This window comes from Rhamphochromis longiceps, linkage group LG6, assembly GCF_057381845.1.
Source record: "Rhamphochromis longiceps isolate RC_006_pf linkage group LG6, R_longiceps_female_GT1.1, whole genome shotgun sequence".
Lineage (NCBI taxonomy): Eukaryota > Metazoa > Chordata > Actinopteri > Cichliformes > Cichlidae > Rhamphochromis > Rhamphochromis longiceps.
The window spans coordinates 7,131,239-7,154,137 of record NC_140562.1 but is presented as its reverse complement, the minus strand read 5'-3'; the positions used below and the strand labels follow the sequence as shown (position 1 = coordinate 7,154,137).

Below are 22,899 nucleotides of genomic sequence, written 5' to 3'. Positions count from 1 at the left end.
ACTATAAGGCAAAAAGAAAGTGCAGCTTTATGGTTTCATGGACAAAAGAATTTCTGTGGCTGCAATATGACGAGCTAAATAACCAGGGCTGCACATAAGTGGTCCGCAGGTGCGCATTCGCTGTCAAAATAAAAAACGCGCACAAGGGTTAGGGTTAAATTTAAAAACTGTACTTTTGAGTTAAAATATATATTTATAATTTTAATAAATGACAAATTAAAAATGCATGAACATTTTTTTTGTATCGAAAAAATATCGAACCGTGACACCAAAGTATCGAACCGAACCGAACCGTGAATTTTGTGTATCGTTGCACCCCTAATAGATAGATATTAAATGTTTATAAAAGTCACAGACGCCACTGTTGAGTATTGTCTTGTGTCAAGTGATTATGTTTTTATCTGATGGAGAATCAAGAAGAGAGATCACAGAGCTTTTCAAATTGAAATATTGTAGGCCATGAATACAGCAATATCACTTTATGAATATAGCCATTACTATGAAAATATTTCCTGTGAATTTGACATGTTCGCTTGAGAGCATTCAAGTGCTGGAGGTGTTAAAACATCTGAGAACATAAATATGGTTAGTGAACAATATAAATAAATAATATAGACAAATCGAATTAATACAATTACGAGTTTTAATTCCTTTCCAGATGAAAAAAAAATGTATTACAGTAATCCTTCATTATTCTTCTATTAAGTTGAATGTCAGAAATGTAATTAGAAACATTTTAAATTTCTAACGCCTTAATACCTTAATACCTTCTTTATCACTTTGTCAACTAGTAACATAAGGATTCCAGTCTTCACTGCCCACAAGAAAATTGACTAATGCTTTAGTCATCTGAAATGTTTTCAGTGACATAGCTTTCTCAGAATCAAAGACAAAACAAAGAAAAACAGGATACACATTGAAAATAAACTACAATAAAATGAAATAAATGCAATACAGGAAGGTAATGGAATTAGAGACGCTTTTTTACTGTAGGACTTTATTATTGTTTTAGGGCAGTGAAAAACAGTTGGGATTCTGTGCATGTGTGGGAGGGTTGCACAGGATTAAGGTTGGAGGATGCTGCCTGGAAGGTCATGCTCAGCATGCCTCTCTGGTTGGAGAGCGATAGAGGAGGAGTGACCTCAGGTTTCCAAGTGAGGAAGATAGCTGAGGGTGGATCTACTATTACCACCACCAACAACCACTCCTCCTTACCTTACAGACAGCAACCAAGTGATGCTGTCCTTGGAGAATCTACCTGATAGACATAAGGAGCATTCAGTCAAAGGACAAAGAAGGAGTTTCTTTTAACAGGAGGCAGGGATCTGAGTAAATGGTGGGAAAAAAATCTAGAAAAAATCTTAATACCATCAATGAAGTAAAAAGGAAGCTGACTTAATTAATTGTGGACTGCATTAGATGACAAATGCATTGCAGATTTTCCTGAAAACTAGCTTTCCAATGCAGTCGAAGCCTATAAGTTAAAGCTGATTATCAGTCAACAATTAACCCCCCCCCCCTAACAGAAAGATTTTCTTTTTTAAAAAGCTGATAGTTTTAACGTGTTAGAGCAAAAATGAGATCAACTTAGACGTCATTGTCATCATTCAAATTGAATAATTTTTTTATGCAAACCTGATGAAAATCGTTCCAATATTTCCCCCTGAATGAAGATGTAGAGAAACTGTAGCTGATTTCCTGTTTTGAGCAGTGAAGGTCTGAGGGAACAAGTACCCTGTAATAAAGCAGAGTAAGGTCAGCAGACTCCCAATGTGTCAGCACACTGTGCTGGATTAGCTGCTGTAAGCCTATTAAAGTGGTTTGGACTGGGTGGGCCAGCACAGACTACACTTCACTCTTTACATGCAATGATGCAGGCTGGCTGGCTTGAAGCTGCGACCACAGTACGGCATGTGTCCTGTAGGAGTGTCCTTGACCAGCACGGTATTGGTAGACGCATTCCTACAGTCCTTTCAATGTTCTTTTAATGGGATGCAGAGAGCTCAGTTGGATAAGCTGCAGGACCAGGCTGACACCAGAACAAGTGCTGGAGAGGCTGGTCGGGCTGACTCTCCCACTGCACCTCCCCTACCCCCTACAGTGGCAGTGACGCCACATAGGATGGGGGCAGGCTACGACCCTCAGGTGTTCCTTGAAACATTACAGGCAATGGCAGAGGCATGCCAGGCTACCTGGCTACCTGTGCCGTTGGAAAGAGAGGCGCGGCTGTCAGGTCATGCTGACGGCCACGCAGCCAGAGGTGGTGGAGGGTTGCAGCTGGCAGCTAGTGGGACGAGGCTATTTCCAGGTCCCCACGGCCCTGCCCTGGCAGAGCAGCCACTGCAGCTACAGGACACTAACCCCTTTCTCCCAGATCTGCCTCACCAGGTCCTGCCAGCGCTGACCCACGGCGGGCCACACCAATGCTAAGGCAGAAGTGTTAGAGATGCGGGTGACAGGACATATGCGGCGGGAGTGTCCATTGATGGAGGTTGGTCAGGTGTTCCATGTCATTGGGGTCCCAAGAGCGACATACAGTGTTCGGGTAAGCTGCCAGGCTTTGGTGGACTCAGGCTGCATGCAGACATTCCTTTTATCTCAACAATTCTAAAAAAAGACTAGTTACAAAACAGCTAACTGATCATCTGCAGAGGAATGTTTATTTAAAGAATTTTACTCAAGATTCAGATTTCATCACAGTACAAAAACAGCATTGGTAACAGTTACAAAGAATCTTATGGCTTTTAACAGTGATTAGAGCATTCAAAAGGCATTAAAGGTACTGCTGCAATAGTTTGAATCTTATTTAATAGACCCCAATTTGTTGATGTAAATGGAGAGCCCTCTTCACACACTTGATGGACTTCTACAGGATCTAAAAGACACATACACTATACATGTGTTATATTACTGCTCCCCTATGAGCTGTCCCAGGCAGGCATCTTCTGCCTGACACTAGACTATAAAAGTTAGCTCAAATATCTTATGTATCAAAGTTGTATTGGCGATTTGTTTTGATCTATAGTTTTAGTATCCTAAATTTTTGTTTTATAGGCTTTTTCCATGTAAATCCCACATTCACTCAAGCCGTGAATACTTCTGGCTTGAGTGAATGCTGGTGCGTCTGGCTGCCGCTATTGACCGGTACATTTTTTGACTTGGATTTATCATTTTATTTTGTGCTTTTTTCTAATTTTTCCTTTGTTGTCATTGTTATATTATGTGTTTTATTCTCCCCCCCACAGCTTGGCTCTTTTGCCATCAGAATTATTGTCTAAAGGCAAAGAAAGATGCCCAACAGATTTACTTTACCAAATGGACTATCCCGGCCTTGCCGTATTGGTCTATTTGATTCACCTTTGCTTTTATTGTTCATTTTATTTTCACTTGCTACACACGGGACAGACATGACTGGGGGAAAGAAAAGGGAGAATGAAAGAGAGGGAGGGAAAGAAAAACATTGGGGAAGAGCGACGGTGATAAAGGGCAAAAAACAAAAACCAACAAAACAAACAGACAAAAAATACAAATATCAATCACCTGGATCACCTGTTAAGAAAGAAAAAAAGAGAAAACAAGCCAAAAAAAAAAAAAAAAAAAAAAAAAAGGGGAAGAGGAAACAGGAAGCTGAGACGATATATGATAAGCTGTGACCGCGCTGCAGGACTACAGATGATACTGCTCCGTGTCACATCAGAACATCATCGCAATAATCTATGTGAATATAACAGTAAATACTAAATATGGAATATTATTGTGCAGCACATAAGATCAACAGAACACAGTGTGCTTTGAGGTAGGAGCCAAAAAGGGTGTAGTTTGTGTCTGTGAGCACCCGTGTGTACACCTGTGAGCATGGACGCGCTTGTATTTAAAAGGTTCCTTCATGTAATGATCTGCTAGAGGGTGTGGGGGGCCACAGCCCCGTCCTCCAGGGCATGAAGCAGGTATGGAGGAGATCCAGGCTCCAGCCATCCAGAGGCCCTCAGAGCACAAGAGACCAAGAAAGACCAACAGAGGGGCAGCCGCGCCACTGTCCCAGAAAGAGCTGAGGAGAGTCCCAGATGAGGGCTCACTCAGCAGCCGTGGAGCAGAAGCCGGGGGGGGGGGGTTGCAGTGACGCGCCCGTGAGCTCCGCCGGCAGCCAGCTGTGCCAGAGTGACCGAGCCCCAGGCCGAGGGCAACCGACCCCCTTTGGGGGTGGGGGCTAGAGTTTTATTCTATTGTTAAGTGTCCTCTGGTGTCTTGAAAGGCACTTTCAAATAAGATTTATTATTATTATTATTATTACAACAGTCTTCTCTCAAGACATGTTTTGCACTTCAAGGAATAAAAATGCTTTTCATTGTGCCTTTAATTGTGCAATTTACAAATAGTGCAAAATGCAGACAAAAAAAACGAAAGTAAATTTAAAGAAGACATTTTACTGAATATAATTAAGATTAATTATCATTGACTGTTCACACCCTCCTGCTGATCCATGTAGCGGTCTGGAGGGTGCAGCAGATTGAAGCGCAGCAGCTGCAGATCCACAACTTGCCGTTGCTCCTTTACATGGCCCCAGCACTCTCTGGGACCCCAGGCAGGTGGAGATGGGGGAGGCGGGTCAGAGTCAGCGGGATTGGAGTAGTTTTCCTCAGGATGCTGGTGGTTGTTGTTGGGGTCAGAAGGGGATAAGCTGCTGTTGCTGTGGCAGCGAACTAGGAATTTTCCCCGGTGGTGACGATGGTAGAACATGCCAGCAACCACCAGCAGCGCAAGAATTAGTGAGCTGAGCAGGAAGAAAAGGACGTATACACCTTTGGCTTCAGTGGACAGGCGTGAGCTGCAACCTGAAGGGAAAACGAAAACCCCGCCAAACAAAACAGGAGATCAGCAGCTGAAATAAAGCAGAATATCTGCAAGTCTAACTAAGATTTCTGATATGGGTCAAACATACCTGCAGCCTTCATGTCCACACAGATGGTTCCTCCTGATCCCAGGCGGGAGTTATCCTGAAAGCCTGCCCGGCAATGGCATGAGTAGGAGCCAAACTGGTTCACACAGTCTGCATTGAAGTCACATTGAGCAAGCTGGGTCCCACACTCATTAACATCTGAAACAGACATGCACAGAACTTTTAGCTGATAATGTGTTTAGTATTATATGCATTTAAAATAAACTATGTAAAAACAATTAGTGTAATCAAATATGTATTTATCAGTAATCACTGTTTTTGACTCCTTCCTGTTTACAGATTTGTCCAGAGTAACATTACCAAGCAATTTTGGACACTTCCATACCTGCAGTCGACACAGACATAATGATTGCCTTTCTCAGATTTCCTTTGCCACTGGCATCAACTTCAATGAGCCCCTGGAGAGCAGAGTGGATGCCCCTGTGGACATGCATGCCTCTAGGTCCCTGTCTAACTTGCAGCCAGAGGATGTACAGCACTCCTGCATGCAACCTGTGCACAAAACCTGTAATTATGTACCGTAACATATACCTTAACAGTAAAGCAGCTTTATGGTCCATAGATCCCGTTTCATTATTGAGTCTAAAACAGACTACACAATGACATAAGTTCAGGCGCTGCAGAGTGAGGTTTAATGTAATAAATACACCAGTCCACAGTTCTCAAGTGGAGTTTCCAGGATTTGTTTTTAGTATGGTAGCAAAAGAGGAAAATGAATGAGAGAGGTGGGGAAAAGGTCTGGTCCTATATGCTGGATACAAAGTAAAAGGCACCCTTTTTCCCCCCAAGTTGGACATGGAGTCCCAGAGTGACAGTCAAAATGTCCAAAATGTGAAGCAAATGAAAATTCCAACAACCACAGCAGAACAACGGGTATCAGACAATGAAACGGCGATAGCAGACACTGAGCATAATTAACACAGATAAGAACAATCATGGGAAGACAGAGACAGGAACTAAAACTTACACAGAGCACTAAAGAAAACAGAATCGAAAACTAGGGGACAAAAGCATAAACAGAAAGACAAGACAGAGGAGGACCAAAATAAGGAAACTGATCAAGTTAAACACAAGAACATCAAAATTGGAGCCAAAGTTTAATACAAACCCTAGAACAATGAGGCAATCTAAACAGGTACCCAGAACTCCAAAGAAACCAAACAGGGACTTAAATAATACAATTTAAAACTTTAAACACTACAATAAAAGTAAAACCCTAAACAGAAACCCAAATTCAGCAACTTCAGAATCAACACACCACTGCACAAGAGCATAAAAATTGTAAAACTACTGACACAAAACAAAGTGGCAAAACTGTAGTGAAATAGAAGAAACATCTCAAGTGTACAAGTGTTCAAATTACATTTTACATCTGATCCCATCTATACTTTCATCCAGTCGTGGTCGGTTTTGCAAGATTAGACCAATGGTATTTACGTGTGGAGTTGCAGTTCTTTTCTGCATAGGTTCACTCAGAAAAGACAGTCTCATTCAAAGACAAACTTATACTTCAGCATTAATGGAAAGACTTGTGAGGATGTTTTCTACAAACCTTTTTATTCTTTTGGAAGACACCGACAGTTGTGCATGCAGAGCCTCCAGCTGTTTGCTGATCTACAGAAACAAAAGCCATGTACAAAGTTTAGTCTGGGCCTTCACCATTTCTTAATGCGTCAATGAAGCTTTGTTTTTTATATTTATTACAAAAACAAAAAAAAAACAAAAAACAAAAACATGCTACATATGACACGCACGTACACACACACACACACACACACGCACGCACCAAAGCTTTTACTGAAAGCAGCAGTGATCTGGCCAGGTTGTCCCAAGACTTCAGCAAATCCTGACTAAAGTTGATCTCTATGGCCACTTCAAGCAGGTGATCTGTCAGAGAGATTTCAGAAGACCAAAATAAAGTCATTATATTAACAGTTTCACTGGTAGCTCAGATAAAAATTAATTAAAGTTGATCTCCAGATTAGACATACAGGCATACACAAAGTTTGGACACACCTTCTCATTAAATGTTTTTTTTTTCCTTTAATTTTACTACGTTCTACACTGTAGACATCAAATATATGAAACAAGATGTATGTAGCAAAGAAAAAAAAAAAAACTCTAAATATACTTTATATTTCAGATTCCTGAAAGTAGCCACCCTTTGCTTTCTTGACAGCACTGCAATCCCTTGGCCTTTTCTCAATGACCTTCAGGATGTAGTCACCTGTCAGGGTTCGATTGTGGAATTTCATACCTTCTTAATGGAGTTGGGATGATCAGTTGTGTTCTGCAGAAGTCAGGTTGGTACAAAGCTGAAAGTTCTATTTGACAACTACTAGAAATTATATTATACCAAGAACCAATCAGCTAAATAAAGAGAAATGACAGTCCATCATGACTTTAAGAACTGAAGGTCAGTCAGTCTGGAAAATTCCTCAAACTTTGACTGTGTTGCCAAGTGCAGTCTCAAAAACCATCAAGCACTATGATGAAACTGGATGAGGATGCCCCAGGAAAGAAAGACCAAGAGTCAACTCTGCTGCTGAGGATATATTCATCCGAGTCACCAACCTCAGAAATCTGAAGTTAACAGCGACTCAGATTAAGCCCAAATAAATGCCACACAGAGTTCCAGTAGCAGACACATCTCTACATCAACTGTTCAGAGGAGACTGTGAATCAGACCTTTATGGTCAAATAGCTGCTAAGAAACCACAACAAGCAGAAGAGATTTGTTTGTGCCAACAAACACAAGTATTGGACATTGTTGGGCATTTATTCAAAATTAAAAGGCACACAGAACCAGCATGGTTACCACAGCATCCTGCCATCTCATCCGGTTTGCATTTAGTTGGACCACCATGTATTTTTCAACAGGACAATGACCCCAAACATACCTCCAGGATGTGTAAGGGCTATTTGACCAAGAAGGACAGTGATGGAGTGCTGCGCCAGATGTCCTGGCCTCCAGTGTCACCTGACCTAAAACCCAGTCAAGATGGTTTGGGATGAGATGGAGCGCAGAGTGAAGGCAAAAGGGCCAACAAGTGTTCAGCATCTCTGGGAACTCCTTCAAGACTGTTGGAAAACCAGCTCAGGTGACAACCTCAAAGCTCATCGAGAGAAATCCAAGAGTGTGCAAAGCAGTAATCAAAGCAAAGGTTGGCTATTTTGAAGACTAAAGTATAAAGCATGTTATGAGTCATTTCATACTTTTATCTACTACAAAATTACATGTGTGTTCATTCATAATTTCGATGCCTTCAGTGAGAATGTACACAAACATCTATGAGTACAACCAATGGCCACAACCAATTGTGTACAGGGAGCGCAGAATTATTAGGCAAGTTGTATTTTTGAGGAATAATTTTATTATTGAACAACAACCATGTTCTCAATGAACCCAAAAAACTCATTAATATCAAAGCTGAATGTTTTTGGAAGTAGTTTTTAGTTTTAGGGGGATATCTGTGTGTGCAGGTGACTATTACTGTGCATAATTATTAGGCAACTTAACAAAAAAAAAAAAAAAAAAAAAAAAAAAAAAAAAAAAAAATATTATATATATATATATATATATATATATATATATATATATATATATATATATATATATATATATATATATATATATATATATATATATATATATATACACACACACACACCCCCATTTCAATTATTTATTTTTACCAGTGACACCAATATAACATCTCCACATTCACAAATATACATTTCTGACATTCAAAAACAAAACAAAAACAAACCAGCGACCAATATAGCCACCTTTCTTTGCAAGGACACTCAAAAGCCTGCCATCCATGGATTCTGTCAGTGTTTTGATCTGTTCACCATCAACATTGCGTGCAGCAGCAACCACAGCCTCCCAGACACTGTTCAGAGAGGTGTACTGTTTTCCCTCCTTGTAAATCTCACATTTGATGATGGACCACAGGTTCTCAATGGGGTTCAGATCAGGTGAACAAGGTGGCCATGTCATTAGTTTTTCTTCTTTTATACCCTTTCTTGCCAGCCACGCTGTGGAGTACTTGGACGCGTGTGATGGAGCATTGTCCTGCATGAAAATCATGTTTTTCTTGAAGGATGCAGACTTCTTCCTGTACCACTGCTTGAAGAAGGTGTCTTCCAGAAACTGGCAGTAGGACTGGGAGTTGAGCTTGACTCCATCCTCAACCCGAAAAGGCCCCACAAGCTCATCTTTGATGATACCAGCCCAAACCAGTACTCCACCTCCACCTTGCTGGCGTCTGAGTGGGACTGGAGCTCTCTGCCCTTTACCAATCCAGCCACGGGCCCATCCATCTGGCCCATCAAGACTCACTCTCATTTCATCAGTCCATAAAACCTTAGAAAAACCAGTCTTGAGATATTTCTTGGCCCAGTCTTGACGTTTCAGCTTGTGTGTCTTGTTCAGTGGTGGTTGTCTTTCAGCCTTTCTTACCTTGGCCATGTCTCTGAGTATTGCACACCTTGTGCTTTTGGGCACTCCAGTGATGTTGCAGCTCTGAAATATGGCCAAACTGGTGGCAAGTGGCATCTTGGCAGCTGCACGCTTGACTTTTCTCAGTTCATGGGCAGTTATTTTGCGCCTTGGTTTTTCCACACGCTTCTTGCGACCCTGTTGACTATTTTGAATGAAACGCTTGATTGTTCGATGATCACGCTTCAGAAGCTTTGCAATTTTGAGACTGATGCATCCCTCTGCAAGATATCTCACTATTTTTGACTTTTCTGAGCCTGTCAAGTCCTTCTTTTGACCCATTTTGCCAAAGGAAAGGAAGTTGCCTAATAATTATGCACACCTGATATAGGGTGTTGATGTCATTAGACCACACCCCTTCTCATTACAGAGATGCACATCACCTAATATGCTTAATTGGTAGTAGGCTTTCGAGCCTATACAGCTTGGAGTAAGACAACATGCATGAAGAGGATGATGTGGACAAAATACTCATTTGCCTAATAATTCTGCACTCCCTGTACTTAGTGAATACCTCAGGCAGCAGAAAGAAAGAAGAGGAGCAAGGAGAAGAAGCATCATGGAAGGATGGGCCCCTGTATGGTATAGATAGAGGAAGTCGCTGATATCCAGAAATCCTACCAGAAACTGGACAAAGCTGGAGTGAAAGACAGCACACAGGCTCTAATCATGGCAGCACAGGAACAAGCCCTAAGTACAAGAGAGGTGGGGGTCTACCACACTGGGCAAGATCCCAGATGCAGCCTAAGTAAAGATGCCCCAACACATAACAGCAGGGTGCACCACAACCAAGTGGCCAGCATAGTATACAGGAACATCTGTGCCAGCCTGAAAGTCCCAAGGTCAAAATAGGAGAAGCCCCTAGGGTGGTCAAGAATGAGTGAGCCAAGATCCTGTGGGACTTCCAGATATATAAAAAAAAGCTGGTGATGGCTAACAAACTGGGCATAGTAGTGGTGGACAAGCAGAGGAAGATAACCGTAGTTATAGATGTAGCAATACCAAATGACAGCAACATCAGGAAGAAGGAACATGAAAGGTACCAAGGGCTCAAAGAAGAGCTCAAGAAGATCTGGAGGATGAAGGTAACAGTGGTCCCAGTGGTATTCGGTGCACTTGGTGCAGTGACTCCCAAGCTAAGATCTGAGGAATAACATCTGAGAACTCTTTTCAGAACAGCGCAGTCATATAAATAGCAAAGATACTGCACAGGACCCTCAAGCTCGCAGGACTCTGGTAGAGGACCCTAGCTTGAAGGATAGACCACCCGCAGGGGAGAGAAGGGAATGACTTTTTTTTTTTTTAATAAATGAGTAAATCTATCTATAAAACATTTTTAAAATCCTGCTCATGACCAGACTGTGTGTTCAGCATAAGGTACAATGGCAATTTAGCCAGATAAAAAGAGAACTCACACTTCAGAAAATAAATAAATAAGACATTCTTGCTCAATACTCACCACCAGGAAAATGTTGAATTTCTGAGTCATTTTTCATGTTTGCTATGAGGGACAAAAAACAAAACAAAAACCACACAATAAAAAAAACAAAACAAAACCAAACCCCTCTCCGACTTCCCACGAATGAACCAGTTGTGTAACCCAGTGCTTATCTACACTTAACATAATTCAACACCACTCGACCACATAGATTATTTGTGTGCGCTTTTGTTCGGCAAAAAAGCCCCATTTCTTTATAGTACATCCAAAAGTATCTAGAGTGCATCACTTATCCCACATTTTGACATATTCTTTCACATGCACTGTAATAATAATAATAATAATAATAATAATAAGTTGTATTTATAGGCGCCTTTAAGACCCTCAAGGTCACCTTACAATAGCACAAACAATAACAGCAATACAATATAATAAAACATGGCAAAACAAAATTTAGAAATAAGAGGGAAAAAAGCATGAAAGTATAAAAATCAACTATATAGTTTATTTTCAGATCAAGTACAATCAACTAAATTTACCACAGGTGAACTCCAATAAGGTTGTTGAATCGTCTGGCAGATGATAATTGGAAACTGGATGCACCTGAGCTCACCTCTGAGTGTCATTACAAAGGCTATAAATATTTATCTACATGTTCCATTTTTGTTTTTCCATTTTTTTTATTAAAGTGTAAGAATTTCAAGTTTTTCACTTTGTCATTGCATTGTTTTGTGGTGTGTGTAGAATTTTGAGGTGAAAATGAATCGATCCTATTTTGGCTATAACATCACAAAATGTTGAACAAGTGAAGCACTGGCAATACTTTCTGGATACAGTCAATTCTTGTGTTAGGGTTGAAGGGGCCTTAATTACAAGGTTATAACAGGAAAACACTTAACATGTGGAACTTATTTTTACTCACGTATGTATCATGTACAGCTCTTTTAGAAAATCAAAGAGCAAGTTCAAATTTTAATAGCTGTTTAACCTGAAAATGTTCATTGAAAATTTAGTTGATCATGATCTCATTTCAAAGAACTAAACATATCTGGCTCACTAAGGGTTTACAAAATGCATGTAAAAAGAAAAATACACTCTATAGGGAATACCTAAAACAAAGAACAAAAGATGCTGAAAATAAATATAAAAAATACAAAAATAAGTTGACCAATATTATACGTGTATGTAGAAAGGAGTATTATAGTAAAATATTGAACAACAATAAACAGAATATGAAAGGAATATGGGATGTTTTAAACGGTATCATTAAAAATAATTCTGGACAACAAAGTTATCCACAATACTTTATCGATAATGGCAATATTATGGAAAACACTGCTGATAAGGTCAACAGCTTTAATCATTATTTTGTAAATATTGGACCAAAACTGGCAGAACAAATTCCTGAGTCACTGCCATCAGTAGAATGTAGTGAAAACCTGATTGATAGGAACCCTAACTCAATGTTCCTCACATCAGTGGAGGAAAAAGAAATAATTGACATTGTACACATGTGTAAATATAAAACATCTACTGATTGTAATGATATTGACATGAAAATCGTCAAGAAGGTCATTGAAGGAATTGTAGGACCTCTAACATATATTTGCAACTTATCATTTCAGACGGGAAAAGTGCCAAACAAAATGAAAATAGCTAAAGTTGTGCCGCTGTATAAAACCGGGGATAGACACCACTTCACAAATTACAGGCCTGTTTCTTTACTACCACAATTCTCCAAAATCCTAGAAAACCTGTTTAATAAACGATTAGACAAATTCTTAGATAAATATAAATTACTCTCTGACAGTCAATATGGATTCAGATCAAAAAGATCAACATCTCTGGCATTAATCGAATCAATTGAGGAGATTACGAATGCTATAGATCAGAAACAGTATGCAGCTGGAGTATTTCTGGATCTCAAGAAAGTATTCGACACAATCAATCATGACATATTAATTAATAAACTGGAACGGTACAGGATAAGGGGGGGTTGTACTGCAATGGGTGAAAAATTATTTAAGTGACCGGAAACAATTTGTGAAGCTGGATGTCCATTCCTCATCATGCTTGGACATTGCTTGTGGTGTTCCACAAGGCTCTGTACTGGGTCCAAAATGATTTATTATTTATATAAATGATATTTGTAAGGCATCTGATATATTAAAATTAGTATTATTTGCAGATGACACAAATATTTTTTGTTCTGGGGGGAATCTAAAGGAGCTGCTGGATACAATTACTTCAGAAATGTGCAAAATTAAAAAATGGTTTAACAGGAACAAACTATCGCTAAATCTAAGTAAAACTAAAATTATCTTATTTGGGAATTCCCTTAGAAATGCACAAGTGCAGATTCATGTAGATGGTGTGGAAATTGAAAGAGTACTTGAACATAAGTTTCTTGGTGTGATTATAGATGATAAATTAAACTGGAAGTCTCATATAAATCATATACATAACAAAATTTCAAGAAGTGTCTCAATCTTGAGTAAAGTAAAACACATTCTGGACCACAAATCACTCCACATTCTCTATTGTTCCCTGATTGCACCGTATTTGAATTACTGTGCAGAGGTTTGGGGCAATACTTACAAATGTTCGCTATCATCAATCTTTATATTACAAAAAAGGGCCATAAGGATAATCCATAAAACTGGTTACAGAGATCATACAAATCCACTATTCTTAAAATCAAAAATTCTAAAATTCACAGATCTGGTTCATTTTCTCACAGCACAAATTATATATAAAGCAATAAATAACCTGCTTCCTGACAATATTCTAAAAATGTTTTCTAAAAGGGAACGGGGATACAATTTGAGGGGGGAATTAAATTTAAAACATCCTCGTATCCGTACAACATTAAAAAGTTTTTGCATCTCTGTGTGTGGAGTGAAGCTGTGGAACAGACTAAGTAAAGATATGAAGCAATGTCCAAGCATGGCGCAGTTTAAAAAGCGGTTTAAGGATATGGTTTTTACAGGGTACAGGGAAAAGGTAGAGATTTGATAGGGTGTTCTTGTCTAATATTTTCATGTGTGTGCGCATGCACGGGTTTGTTGGTATGGGTGTGTGTATGTGTATGTATATATATATATATATATATATATATATATATATATAAAAATAAATAAATAAATAATTGTAGGTTGTGTATCCTTGAGGTGTTAATGGGGTTATTGAAAATGTGTATATGTGCGTATGTGTGTATATACGTATGTATGGATAGATAGAAACATATATGTGTATATATTAAAAAAAAAAAAATTACACATAACATAATGTAATTGCAAGGAGGTATTTCTGTAGTCTATTGATACTAGATAGTGGAAAAGGGGTGGGATTAAATAAGCTTATGCTTCTTCCTGCTCCTTTTTGAACATGGACGTTATTTTGAGTTGTGGTTGCTCGTTTTCCTTTTGTTTGCTTTGTTCATTTGTCTCTTTTAATTCTATTTTTTTTATACTTTTTCAACATGTTCAAAATAAAGATTCAAAATAAAAAAATAAAATATCTATATCAAGCGATATAATTACAGTTAGTCAATACAAAAAAGACGAGTACCTGAAAGATCCAGGAGAGTGTCTGTGTTCAAATGTACTCACAGTTCGCTCTGTGGTCCGACAGTGGCTCCACCATGTTAGGCTGAGGATGAGTGTGATCAGCGTGCTGTATTTCTTGTCTGTCAGAGGATGGGGAAAGCTGGACTGAGGTCTGACTGACCTCTGTTATGTTCTCCTTCACTGTCCAGCTCAGAGTTGTGGTCTCATCCTCTGCAACAGTAGATTCCTCCTCATTCATTTGTTTTGCTGTTGTAGTGTCAGTGGTGACTTCTAGTTGGGTGTGAGTGATACCTCTCCCTGATCTGAAGGTCCTTTGGGTGGACACTGATGCAGTTGGCATGGTCGTGTAGTTCCCAGACAAGGACAGAGGGTTGTTTTCATCCACCTGAAGAAGGACAGACAAAGAGTTTTACAATGTTTTCTGGAATTTACAAGCAAAATAAAAAACAAGTACTGCAGATTTTTGCAAGATTACCTGGTCTTTATCATGTTGTTTATACTTCTCTGGGTTTCCTTTTGACATATAGGGTCATTACCATTAATGTTTTAAGTTCCTGAGCAGTATCCAGTATGGCAATTTGGTGATTAAGTAATGTATGTTGGATCTTATTGTAATCATATTACATTTATGTGTAATTCACTATTGTATTAAATTCAGTTGTCACATTACAGCTAACCAAACAGCTATATCACTGTTACTTGAGCTACATAGATTATATGAATGATGGGAAAATAAAAGAAAACTATGTAGCCTTGATTTTAATGCTAACTCACACAGTAATCACGTGACCTCACTTAATGTATGAAATATATTAAGTTAAAAAAATGTGACTTTTTTTAAAAAAAAATGTCACATTTTATGAAATGTGACATTTAAAAAATATATATATTTTAGAAGGTTAATTTATTAAAGAGAAAATCAAAACAAAGTGCAGAAAAAAGCCTAAATGATTTACACTGCAGAGGGACTGAAAGAAGTTGCTAAACTTTTTTCTACATGTTTTTAATCAGTGAGTGAAATCTTTAACATTAGACAGTAATTTTACTAGGGCTGTCAGCGTTGACACCAATTAATCCAACATCACAATTTACAAGATTACAATTTTTAAGGCAATTAACCCATCTGGAGCTCAGAAGGCCTCAAAATTCCTGAAATGTCTCTGTCAACGCATTTCGGGCAGTTTGTCCAGTCTGTGCTCCATATGGGTTAAAAAACTTTTAATTGCGTTAATCGTAATGATGCGTTAACATTGACACGTTGACTACTTTTTACCCATTCTTAAATTTAATAGTGAATATGCAGCTTTTGCCAGCGTTAGAAATATTGCCAGGCAGCGTAAGGCATCTAAGACTAACACTGTGTCCACTCACCCAAGTGTTTGTGTCTGCAGGCATCTTGGGCTCCGTGGGTAGCTCAGTCATCCTTGCTAATTGTTCCCTCTTTGTACCTGGTCCAGATTCACTGAAGTCCATCAGCCCAGGAGATGTCTCTGACTCATTGCTTGTCTCTGTAAAGCCTTCCCCTGGGTTATAAATGACTGGCGATCCAAATGCCTGGTAGCGACCATAAAAGCCCCTGTACAGGGGGTTGGGCCAGCCACTAATCAGTAGCACTACATACAGAATATTGGAGGAGGTGGTGTATTTGGCCTCTTGCCAGCACTTCTGTAAGACTTTGTGTCCCGCTAAATCTCCAACTGGCTCGTCAATGTGGATTTGGTCCTGTTTGAGGTTACAGATGTCATCAGGGGTCAAATCCTCCAGGTAGAGATGAATCCTTTTACTCGGATCCACCTGGATTGTCCAGTTGCACCACAGGGGAGGATTGGAGCATAGGTAGTCCGGGGAGAAAAACTCACCACTGTCACTGTATAGCAACCGGTGACAACTCCGCAAGGCAAAGAAAGTGTTTTCAGCTCCAGAGTCTTCTGTGAACCGAATAGACAGATATGTCATTAAATGAACAGAAATGGTTTTATATATTATTACTAATGCAATTCACTTTTCAACCTAGTTGGCAGGTGCTGATTTCAGTACTGTATATAATCAACATTTTAATTTTATTTATTTATTTTTATATTTTAAAATCAGGAAAATATACTAACATCATTCACTTTCACACTGAATAAAAACAATCAAATATTAACCTGTATAAGGAAGGCTCTCCCATAAATCCATATGGGCGATGTCAAACTACCAAAATGAGGTACAGTTTATTTAGAATCCAATTAGCTCAAATATAATGGTCATATTTCATAAGAAAGTTTGCATGTGCGTTGGTGATCAGGTTTTATGAAACTAAAATCAGTTTGTTAGCACAGGCTGAAACATTTAGACTTACAAAATGACATATAAACATAGAAAATCCCAAGTTAAACATTTGCAGACTCACCTGGAGGCTGCTCAGTATCTTCTTCATTCACCTAAAGACAGAAAGAAATACACAATTAAGCTGTTAACACAAATCCGAAAGAGGTTATCAGTGAGGCACAATAACTTACCTGTGCATTACAGTCAAATGTCAACAAAAATATGAGCAGCACACACTTGAAGTTTATGACGGCTGTTTGTTTCATTTTCGTATGCAGTTAAATTACTGAAATTTGGGAAGCAACAAAGTCAATCTGATCCTCTCAGATTCAGCTCAACGGCTATTTCCTTTCCTGTCTCTGCAGGTGAATTGCATCAGTTAGTTGATTAAGTTTCCTTTTACTGGCTAGTAATATCCATTTTATCCAGCAGAGGGCACTGTAATATTTATTATTGGGCTGGTGCTTTCTGCTTTAAAGACAAAGCTGAAGACACTGCACCTATTTTATTTAGGGGTTTTATCTGCTACAGATATTTGCTGTGTTTGAGTTTCATAAACTATTTCTTTACATTTTTTCCAGGAAAAGAAAAATGCCAAAAATCACATGTTATAATTTATGAGATTAGAACACTTTATTGTCGGACATTCAAATACAGATTAGTTTAAAATTTACCACAACAACACACAATAACAAGAGACAGTTTTCATTTATTGAGCGTGAGGAGCAGATGGGTGGGGGTAATGGCTAAAACAATGTCAAAAAAACTTAATCCTTATTCAGTCAACGATGGAAAATTGTTGCATATGAGCCAAACTCACTTTACTGCTTATTCAAATACACACATACAAATAAGCAAGAAAAACAGTTAAAATAATATTTCATAAATTGAATTATGGAAGTCTGTGAAAATATGTGTCATGTTTCTGTCAGATAAACCTGAATTCACAGCAACACCCAGTGTCGGATCACTTTAAGTTTTATTTCATTTCTTTAACTTAGTCACGTCAGTTAAGGCTGCAAAGCAATTCATTTAAAATGCAGTGATATTAAAAATAAGACTCCTGCTTATATTTTCCCTGATGCTTTTATCCATGTTTTTATGATGCTTTGAATTATAAGAGCCTTCAGATGTGTGAAAAGTGAAAATGTGTATTAAGAAGAAAATGTAAAAGCAAACATGCACATGATAATCATGTTTTTTGTTTCTTTTTTTTGTGGCACGGCTGTTATATTGGAGTAATAGCAGTGCTATTCAGACAATGTCTGATCTATTATTTCATCTACTAAATGTAGCACCATCTGCAAATCTAAAAATGTAGGTCTAAATTTTATACACGTGCAAACGTTCAGCCACAGTTTGATGCTCAAGCTCTATTACCTTATTGAGTTACCTGCTTTTGTTCATTTTATTTGCAAGTGGTGAAGATTGGGATTTGACCAAATAAAAGTGGGATGAAAACAGAAATAACAGCTGGACTGTTTACCAGCAAACACATCCATTAAACAACAAATATCAACAAAGTAGTGAGCTATGTTGAGCTTATAGTAAGAGTGTTCTTTGTTATGAAGGTGACTTTCTTTTTGCCTGCATAAATCACCATGGTAACATATACTTACCGCATAACTTATACCAGGTTCCAGGTTAAGTTCTGAATTTCAGTTTAAATTTGGCGGGAAGCATCACATGATCAATAATACTTTTATTTAAAGAATGTTTCTTGTCTTTTATAGATTCTCTGCTGAAGGTATCTGTATATGCAATCTGTTTAACCTCACTTTACTCACATCACTAAATGAAGCCCAGTTGTGAAATTACAGCAGTGCAAACGGTGTGTCATGTGTAATGCATGTATTCAATTGCAAAAACTGTATAAAAGTTTGGTCTGTTTGCCAAGTCTCTTTAACATTGTTTTAATGCAGCTAATAAAACATAGATTAGAAAATTGAATTGTTGCATTTGTAGATGATTTATGGTCAATAATTTCCAATCAATAACATTTATTTCACTTTCATCTGACTACAAACTAAATGTCTTCTTTATTAGGCTACAGAAGAGTATCAGACCTGAACACACTGAGTAACATTTACTGATTAAATGTATCAAAGTTTCAGAGTTCAAATACAAAGCTGTTAGAAGTTGTGTTAGAAATAAAGAGCAACACCAAGAGCACACAGAGCGGTAAAATAAATATAACTCAAGCTAAAACAAGTCACCTGGATCAGTGACAAAACAGCACATTACTCTTGTATTTTATTTACAGCATATGTGTTGCATTTTACTGTTTATATTATATGCAGCATTTTTTTCTGAATCTTTAGTGTTCTCTGTCACTCATGTTGAAAGATACAGTTGATTCTCATCTGATACATTTTTTGTGGCACATCAAATGGCTCCTTTTGTGTATGTGCCCAGAGCCTGAAGCAGAAAGCCTGAGCTCCCAAAGAAATCTGATACTGATTTCAGGATCTGTCAAGACAGCTAATGCAAAGAAAGCCTCACTATGTGGAACTTGCTTGTGAAGCTAATTTAATATCTTTAATATCTTTGGACTTTGTTTTTTTCAGATTACATCTGTTTTAACTTTAGTCGAGTGAGGTTAATGTATGCCCTTTATACTGTTGACATAAAATACGTTATTTTGTATAAATTTGCTGCATCTTGAGGAAGCATACAAAATTCAGAGACACTGGAATGTTTTAATGATTAAAAAAATGTTGGGGGCAAAGCTTCACAAAGAGTCATCTGTGAATGGAACAGACATACATGTCATTAAATGAACAGAAATGATTTGATATATTATTACTAATGCAATTCACTTTTCAACCTTGTAGGCAGGTGCTGATATCAGTACTGTATATAAATCAACATATAGTTATGCATTTTTTTTAAATCAGGAAAATGTACTAACATCATTCATTTTCAGGATGTTCATTTGTACTTCATGTTAGTTCTCAAATCGTTTATTGTGTTTTTAAACATACTGAATGACTCAAATTTTAAAAATGCATCAGATGAGAATCAAATGTCTCTTTCAACATGACTGACAGAGAACACTACAGATTCAGAAAAAAAATGCTCCATATAAAATTAAACAGTAAAATGCAACACATATCCTGTAAATAAAAAGTAGCAACCCTGTTGAACTTTGATTTGAAAAATATAGAATGGAAGGATTGAAAATGACTGACAAACTCAGTATTGCAAACAGCCATTAATAAAGCTTTCACTGGCAGTCCAGCTCGGGTTGGACAATGAAGGGCCAAATTGTTAACATCTCCTGTGGAGTTCGGCTGTGAACCAGCATCAAGTTCCTGTGGATACAAGGATTGTCTTTATACTTCTTTTCAATGTCAAATGTCTTGAAGCCATTGTGCTTCTCAGGAACAAGACCCAGCTTCTTGAGACACATCCCAGTGTATACATCATCAATGGGAAACAGCACTACTTGCTGAGATACATTGTGTAGGCGTACCGCCAACTTCCCAGAGTACAGATATCCTCCACCGCCAGCATAGGGAGGATAGTTACCCACAAACACACTCTCTGGGATAAAGTATTTAAGTTTTTTGTCTCTGTGTGGCCCAGCATTTATTATAACATCGCCTATGAACAAATCCTTGGACTCACCCTCTGGCAGGCCTTCCAGATAGTTAACAATTCTTAAGGTGTTCACAAAGACGTCGTCATCGCCCTTAAGAACAAACCGAGCTTGAGGACAGTGTTTGGTAAACCACTCCAGAAAGAGGACCTCTTTCAGAGTTAGGTTTAAGAAGCTGTCTCTGTAGTCCCATTGAAGTATGTCTTTGTGAAGCTTTGCCTCATGACTCAGTAACTCCTGCAAGTCTGGGAAGTGGTCTGACGACAAGACGTTGCCTAGCAGGAACACTGTTACCACAGTCTGGTTGGCTAAGACTCCTGCTTGTCCCCAAGTTTCACGAATGGTCTGCCGCCTTTCAAAATGAGAGATCAAAGACTTGACAACCAGCAGTAGGAAAGGTTTTTCACTACAAACATGGGGCTGATTTATTAACATAGGGTATGTCCTACAACGCATGTACAAAAGAAAGTCCTGGAATTGCTTTGGTAGGGAGTTGTAGTCAAAGATTTGCCTGGGCACTCTGTAGTCCGGTTCACACGGGTCCAGAGGTCCAGTGTCATTGAGCCAATCTGGCAGTGTGTTGCGTGACGTGCTGGAGAATACAGAGTTAAAGTTGGGGTTGTAAATGAAATCCAAGCGTTGCTGCTCCTTGTTCCAGAAGGTTTCATTCAGTATGTGTTTACTCCAAAACCTCTTGGATGGGATGTGAACTTTGTGATGGCCACTTCTCTTGTGTCCAAGGTTCCATGACACGCTTATCACGACACAGATGAAGACGTTAAGCATCATCATGTAGCAGAAAGCCTTTATTTTATGGCGACATAGAGCCACGCTGCCTCCCCTCTGCATCTAGACATGAGAAAAGATATTCTGTTTTCAAAAAGATAGAGAGAAAAAAACATCTGCAGTGTCATTGCATTACAGGCAAACTTACAACAAAGCCAGGATACAAAGGAGCACTTGGAAACATGGAGACTATTAAGTTGAGCCTGAAGGCGCGAACAGGAGTAAAACTGAACGAATCTGTGACAGCAGGCCAGTGGCAAGCTTAATTTCCCCTGGTTTTGTTTTAGAACTGTGACTGGCTGCACACAAAGCTCCATTTTCATTCCTAATCCTCGAGGAATGGCCTGCGAACATTTTTCCGCTCATCTTGACAGACAGGAGTCACACATTTTCAATTCAGCAGTGCACATGACACCAATCTGTGTACTGCCTGCTCATAAATAAAATTTACATATGTACCACTTGATGTCACTGTTTCTCTGGTAGTAGTACACCTACAGTATATATTTGGTAGGTTGTGTTTTTCAACTTTTACAAAGCTTATATATGGATATACATGTATTACTCAGACAACTGATCTAACAGTCAATGTTTATGGTTATGCGTGAGTTTTTAATAATAGACTCGAGTAGTAAATAAACCTGCATGCATCTGTGTACGCTCATCACACTGGGAAAACACAAACAAAGAAAAAAACAAAACACCCAACGCACAGTCTGTTAAAGTTCATTTGAAGTCAAACCTGATTTACAGCTTACAGCTAATAATGAGGGTGCAACCTGTCGGGTATGTTCACGTGTGAGCTTAATTATTCACAAACTCCTTTAAGTAAGATAAACTTATTTGATGAATATGGTGAAAATCCAGATCGATCTTACTAATTTGATTGATAATGATGTTATTACTTTAATACTGGTAAAAATAAATAAATTGCAAGCTATTGGAACAATTTGAAAATAGTCCTTTTTCCTGGTGTTTAGGCTTAAAATGCTGTTTTGTAGCTGGTCCGGTCTATAAAGATGCAAAAACTCATTATTCTTTCCTGAACATTCCTCCTCACTAATCTCTTGTAGAGGTGTGGAGCATTGGGCCCCTTCTAACCTTTTTGCTCTTCCCACTTTCATTGTGCAATATTTAGTGCTGCAACAGTACCTATTTTATTTATGTATTATTTAAATACAAGCTTCTCAACTAATAGGCAAAGAGCAAAATGAAAGCATTCCTCATTTCACTAATTATAGACTGCAATCAATATGCTCCTATCTTCAGATCATTTTAATAAAATATACAAAAGGCTTTTATTTGAAAATAAATAAATAAACGTTAAACTGGACAAGATAAGAGACTCTTTAAAAATTCGAATCATTCATCTTACTGTAATGCTGTTTATTTTGCTAAAATTTTACTTTTAAAAGTATAAGTGACACATCGGTGCTATTTTTACCGGAACATCTGCCTCCATTTCACCCTATTCATAGCATCCTGCTCTGCCGCACCAGTCCTCTGTATGTCCTCTTTCAGTACATCCATGAATGCTCTCTGTGGTCTCTCTCCTTTTCTCCTGCCTTGCAGCTCCATATTTAACGTCCCTTATTCAATATATCCACTATCACGCCACTGTACGTGTCAAACTTGCCTCTCTAACTTTGTCTCAAATGCCTGGCCTGAGCTGTCCCTCTGATATATTGATTTCTAATATTGTCCTGATCTTTGGATGGCTGACCCTCATCAATC

The 22,899-nt window shown here is 38.4% G+C and overlaps 2 protein-coding genes across 3 annotated transcripts in view; both read right to left on the bottom strand.

The window, feature by feature from the left end:
* Nucleotides 1–2,954: 2,954 nt before the first annotated feature.
* Nucleotides 2,955–17,044, bottom strand: LOC146667411 (uncharacterized). Its single transcript, XM_085409081.1, has 10 exons — nt 16,970–17,044; nt 16,861–16,891; nt 15,840–16,396; nt 14,511–14,853; nt 10,921–10,962; nt 6,744–6,844; nt 6,510–6,571; nt 5,283–5,449; nt 4,940–5,095; nt 2,955–4,832 (listed from the first exon to the last, which is right to left on the bottom strand). The coding sequence occupies exons 1-10, from the start codon at nt 17,042–17,044 to the stop codon at nt 4,450–4,452; spliced, it is 1,917 nt and encodes a 638-aa protein (XP_085265207.1). The 3' UTR covers nt 2,955–4,449.
* A 380-nt stretch (nt 17,045–17,424) lies between these two features.
* LOC146667410 (N-acetyllactosaminide beta-1,3-N-acetylglucosaminyltransferase 2-like) overlaps nt 17,425–22,899 on the bottom strand; it is an 8,640-nt gene continuing 3,165 nt past the window's right edge. Inside the window, exon 2 of one of the 2 annotated variants that reach the window (XM_085409083.1) lies at nt 17,425–21,249. In XM_085409083.1, coding sequence (XP_085265209.1) covers nt 20,005–21,228 — 1,224 coding nt within the window. In that variant the 5' untranslated portion in view covers nt 21,229–21,249 and the 3' untranslated portion in view covers nt 17,425–20,004. The remainder of the gene's footprint in view (nt 21,250–22,899) is intronic. The other variant, XM_085409082.1, reaches the window with a different exon arrangement.